This window comes from Trichechus manatus, unplaced genomic scaffold, assembly GCF_000243295.1.
Source record: "Trichechus manatus latirostris isolate Lorelei unplaced genomic scaffold, TriManLat1.0 scaffold00294, whole genome shotgun sequence".
Taxonomy (NCBI): Eukaryota; Metazoa; Chordata; class Mammalia; order Sirenia; family Trichechidae; genus Trichechus; species Trichechus manatus.
Genome location: NW_004444230.1, coordinates 1,348,076 through 1,353,062, shown reverse-complemented (window position 1 = coordinate 1,353,062; position 4,987 = coordinate 1,348,076). Strand labels below are relative to the sequence as shown.

The following is a 4,987-nucleotide window of genomic DNA, read 5'->3' as shown; positions in this document are numbered from 1 at the left end:
TCCTTTATAGGGCATTGGAAAGAGGAGCGTTCTAAAATTGGATCAGGGTGAGCTATATGGGGCACCTACCTGAAGAGTGGAGGGTCTCAAGCCTACCTTGGTTGGTATCTCTCACCAATCTCTTCAGCTTCAATGCTGTTGCTGCTCTCTCGACATCATTGACATTCCTTAGCAATTGCTCTGGGCATCTTATGAAGAGCACCTAGCCATTTGGAGATAACCTGCCTTCCTTTCTATCTTAGAAAGTTTTACCTTCACTCTTCTCCGTTTTGCATATGGGATTGACGGAACTTGGTATTTGCCTGGTCTATCATGGGAGGACATTCTGGACCCAAATGAGAACCTTTAGGACAAGATGCTGGGGGGGTCCAACATTCATGTGGAAATGTTTTGGAACCCAAAGGCACTGTGTATCTCATCAGATGCCAAGAGCACACAAGAACAGGCATGAGCCTCTGCATCTCTTATTATGGTAGAAGTCACAGTGGCGGGCTACTCTCCCGTCTCCTGTTTGTGACGGGATATGGACTGTTAAGTGGGGTGCTGAACTGGAAGGGCTGCGAGAAAAGGCCACACTGGAAGAGGGTTTGTTTAAAAGTACCCTGGGCATGGGATACCATATTGCTGCTTTTATAAAGTCATGAGGCTAACGTGTCCTAAAATGCTTCAAATTATATTACTTTCAGTTTTATCCATCTTGGTCTGGGATCCAAGGGGAGGAGAGGTCTGATAACACCTGTCACCACATTGGAAACTTGAAGAAAGATCTTCATCGGGAAAGTCAAGCAAAAAGTACAGTTATTGGGAAAACCTCACTGTAGGCCTTTAACTACCCCATCCCCCAAAGAGGGGCACAGTGACCCTATCATCCCCCAGGTCCCACTTTGTCAAACATCTTCCATTCATCTGCCCAAGAGTCATCCCTCTGAACACAGTAGAGACACAAACCAACAATGCTAGAATGGTGTAAATGAGGCACCAAGAGCCAGAGCAAACGTGGTTTATTGTTACATCAACAGAAGCCCTCTATTGAATTTCAGAACCCGCTGGAACAACACCTAGAAGGAAAACCTGACCCAGGATGCACCCACTGAAATGATAAGGAGTTGAGGCCTTCAGGGGCTGCCAGGCTTAGTGACTGGCTTTGAGAAACTTTAAGATGTGTATTTGCTGTGAGCCGTCTCAGGACCAGGCCTTGGGCTCTGCCCAAAGAGAAAGGGAATTGGGCTTTAAGGGTCAGGGTTGAGCAGACACCAGGCCCAAGCCCTGGAGACAATGGCCTTGGCCTTCTGGGTCAGTCACTCTCACAACCGGCCCCCTGGGTAGGGCACACAAATGGTGCGGGGGCTGCAGCTCATTCGGGCAGTTCCAGGACTGGAGGATGCTGCCGGCAGACAGGGGAGGCACGACTTGGAAGGTGAGAAGTCAGCAGCACACGGGTTATAGGGGAGCCTAGGAGAAAGAAAACACTTAGATTACTATGGTATCCCAGGTGCAAACTGGAAGACACCTTGAAGACCACCCAGTCCTGCCCCCTCATTTTACCCGTGGGAAAACAGGCCCAGACAGAAGAAGGAGCTTGCTGGGGTCACATGACAAAAACAGGCCCAGAGAGGGGAAGGGGCTTGCTGGAGTCACATGATAAATTTGTAATAAGACCAAAACTAGCACCCAGAACAATGGACCCCTAATGCCGGATTCTTCCCAGGCTGTCTCCCCAGAATTTTGTGGACTGCACTCAGAAGACAAGAGAATGCACAGAGATACTCACTTGCTGTCCTCGCTCTCCAGCAGGCCCCGGTAAGTGTTGATCTCACACTCCAGCCGGGCCCGGACGTCCAGCAGCACCTGGTACTCCTGGTTCTGCCGCTCCAGGTTGGCCCGGATCTCAGCCAGCTGGGCCTCCACATTGCTGATCAGGCACTGCATCTGGGCCAGCTGGGAGCTGTAGCGGGCCTCTGTCTCAGCCAGGGTGGATTCCAAAGCATCTCTCTGTGAAGGGTGAGGTTGTGTAGTGAGGAGTAAGGTTAGAGGTCAGAGAAGGAATGAGCATGATGCATTTAATCCATCTGAGTCTCAGTGAGCGTCAGAATCCAAGAGCGGAAGCTCAGACAATCACTTTGAACTAGGGTGAGCCACCCTAAGTCCCCAGTCAGACATCTCATTTGAGATGAGCCAATTAGCCCCCCGTAGCCTCCCAGAGAGTCTCTCCCCCATTACTGACATCTCTGAGTAACTGATAATTACTTGAAAAAGGTGTATCTGCTTACACAAATACCAGAGCTACTGCCAGGTCATGCCGGGCACTGTAGGTCTCCTGTCTTTATCACTGGGGCAACTGTGCCTTGGGACTGCGCCCTCATTCCCTCTTCTCTGCGGAGGGAAGCCCTGGTGTTCAAGAAAGTGAACCCTGGAGGCTGCCCGTGTGGCCAGACCATGGATGCTGGGGGCTCGTGTGCTGCTAGGCTTGGTCCAGCAGCAGCCCCACTGGGGCCTCAGGGCTCACCAAACTGTGCTGGGCCTGCAGCTCGATCTCTAGGGTGTTGACCGTGCGTCTCAGCTCGATGATCTCTGCCTGGCAGGACTGCAGCTGCTCGGAGCTAGATACCACCTGTTGGTTCAGCTCCTCTGTCTGAAACACACACAAGACCTGATCAGGAACCCTGGGGACTCAGTTTCAGAGGTCTGCAGAGGCCACTCAGAATCACAAGCCAGAAAGGACCTTTCAGATCACCCAGTCCAGCCCATTCATTTCACACTTGGGGACATTGACGCTTAGAGGACAGCAACCTGCCCAAGGTTGTACAGTGAGATCGAAGCAGAGCTGGAACTCAGACTCGGGTTCCTTGATTCATGCCCCAGGATTACTTCTGTGTTTCTTGTCATGGGCCCCTGCCACTCTGACTGGTTCCAGGTACCCACCTGGGTGTTGAACCAGTCTTCAGCATCCTGGCGGTTATTCTCCACCAGGGCCTCGTATTGGCACCTCATCTCATCCAGGACACGGTTCAGATCAACAGGCGGGGCAGCATCCACCTCAATGTTGAGCTGGTCACCAAGCTGGCAGCGCAGTGAGTTCACTTCCTATGGCACAGACCAGGGTCAGTGCCGACTTCCTAGGTGTCTGCCTTGCTCACCCCCTCCCCCAAACTCCCCTGCTCCTTCATGCTCACCTGCTTCCCCATGCTTACCTCCATCCCCATGCTTACCTCCTCGTGGTTCTTCTTCAGACACAGCAGCTCCTCCTTCAGAGACTCCACCTGGGCCTCTAGGTCAGCTTTGCACAGGGTCAGGTCATCCAGGATCCTGCGCAGGCCGTTGATGTCGGCCTCTACCAGCTGCCGCATGGACAGCTCTGTCTCATACCTGCAGTCACAGAACAGGGTACCTGACACCACATTTCTTTTTTGTATCTAAGTCAGCTCCTACCCTAGACTAGCCTGGTGCTGTGAGTTCTGCATTAGTGACTTGGTGCAGCCAAAGCCCTGAGTCTGGGCATCACCAATATCCAGTTCTATCAGTCCTCAACTGAGGGGTGAACAGTAGGGAGGGCATCAGTCTCTTCCCCTCAGACAACTCACTTGGTCCTGAAGTCATCTGCAGCCAACTTGGCATTGTCAATCTGCACCACCAGCCTGGTGTTCTCAGCCTTGGTGCTCAGGGTCTGGGGAAATAAAGAAGTGAGTTTGGTGAAAGAAAGCATGTTCTGCTGGTCAGAGCTGCCCAGAGCTGGCACAGGCTGCCTCTGGAGGAAGGGAGCCATCCATTCATGGACTTTTGGCAGCTGAGGCCCCATGGGTATTCTAAGGTTGAATGAGAAAGGGATCAGACTAGAAAACTTCCAAGGTCTCTTCCAATCTGTGACCTGGGGTCAGAGAAGGGAGGCATAGAAATGCTGCAGGAAAGGCTCGACACAGTGGGACAGGACTTCTTCCTGTCTCTGGCCTAATGGGAGGCTCAGGGCAAGTCACTACCATCAGAGTGCTCGGTGTTTCTCTGATCATAAATGATCCCTCTCAGGAGTCAGCTGTGACTTTCAGGGGCCATGGGCTGGGCAAGAAGGAAATGTCTCTGACAGGCTTTTCCTTTCTGGCCTGAGTTAGTTATGATACTTGATCTGTCCCAAACACATCAAATCCAATCCCTTCACCTTAAAAAAAAGCTGGGAAAATTAAGGCTCAGAATGGTGGGCTGTGGTACCAAAGGTCACACAACCTGTTAGTATGTAGACCCTGTGTTCCACCAACTGCCAGATAAGTTGCCTTGAGTAAGTCACTTAACCAGCATGAGCCTCAGTGTTCTCATCTGTAAAATAGGCCAATGATACCTCCTTCACAAGATTATTGGGAGAAACAAATAAGGCCACACGTGTGAACGTACTCTGTGACCTCCAAAGTGCTCCACGGGGGCAGGGCTACCATCACAAATGATCACCAGTCTCCCGGACAGCCAAAGCCACCCTGGACCCCTTACCTTCTTCTGGAGCTCCTCAATGGTCCGGAAGTAGGACTGGTAGTCCGGGCACATATAGGGCACCTGCTGCTCACACCACTCCCGGATGCGGCCCTCCAGGCTGGCATTCTCCTGCTCCAGCTGGCGCACCTTCTCCAGGTAGTTGGCCAGGCGGTCATTCAGGAACTGCATGGTCTCCTTCTCACTGCAGTTGAGGATGCCCTCCCCAAACCAGCCCCCACCCACGCTGTAGCTGGTGGCATAGCCTCCAGCAGGGAGGCCGAGAGCAGGGAGGCAGCTAGTGGTCCTGCAGCTGCTTCTGCCCAGCCCAGCCGAACACGCGGAGAAACTCCGGGCCCCCCGAGAGAAGCTCGGGAGCTTGCAGGAACTGCTGGAGTACATTGTGGACACACGAGTGGAGAGCCCACTGGCCCCTCCCGGGCCCTTGAGAGACCCCGAGGAGAAGCTGGCCTTGAGATATTTGGAAGCCATGGCCTCACAGCAGCCCAGTCACAAGTGATAAATCTGGGACCAG

The 4,987-nt window shown here is 52.8% G+C and overlaps 1 protein-coding gene across 1 annotated transcript; it reads right to left on the bottom strand.

The window, feature by feature from the left end:
• Nucleotides 1–1,299: 1,299 nt before the first annotated feature.
• Nucleotides 1,300–4,987, bottom strand: LOC101349771 (keratin, type I cuticular Ha5). Its single transcript, XM_004390329.1, has 7 exons — nt 4,474–4,987; nt 3,582–3,664; nt 3,210–3,366; nt 2,923–3,084; nt 2,507–2,632; nt 1,772–1,992; nt 1,300–1,452 (listed from the first exon to the last, which is right to left on the bottom strand). Exons 1-7 carry the CDS (start codon nt 4,942–4,944, stop codon nt 1,305–1,307), a joined length of 1,368 nt encoding a protein of 455 aa, XP_004390386.1. The 5' UTR covers nt 4,945–4,987; the 3' UTR covers nt 1,300–1,304.

What these genes read in the sequence shown, in the direction of transcription:
- LOC101349771 (XM_004390329.1), bottom strand. Translation starts at nt 4,944, where the DNA reads ATGGCTTCCAAATATCTCAAGGCCAGCTTCTCCTCGGGGTCTCTCAAG. An exon ending in GCAGATGACTTCAGGACCAA is followed by an intron (nt 3,367 to 3,581) that starts GTGAGTTGTCTG and finishes CTGTGACTGCAG; the next exon opens with GTATGAGACAGAGCTGTCCA. An exon ending in AAGACTGGTTCAACACCCAG is followed by an intron (nt 2,633 to 2,922) that starts GTGGGTACCTGG and finishes TGTGTGTTTCAG; the next exon opens with ACAGAGGAGCTGAACCAACA.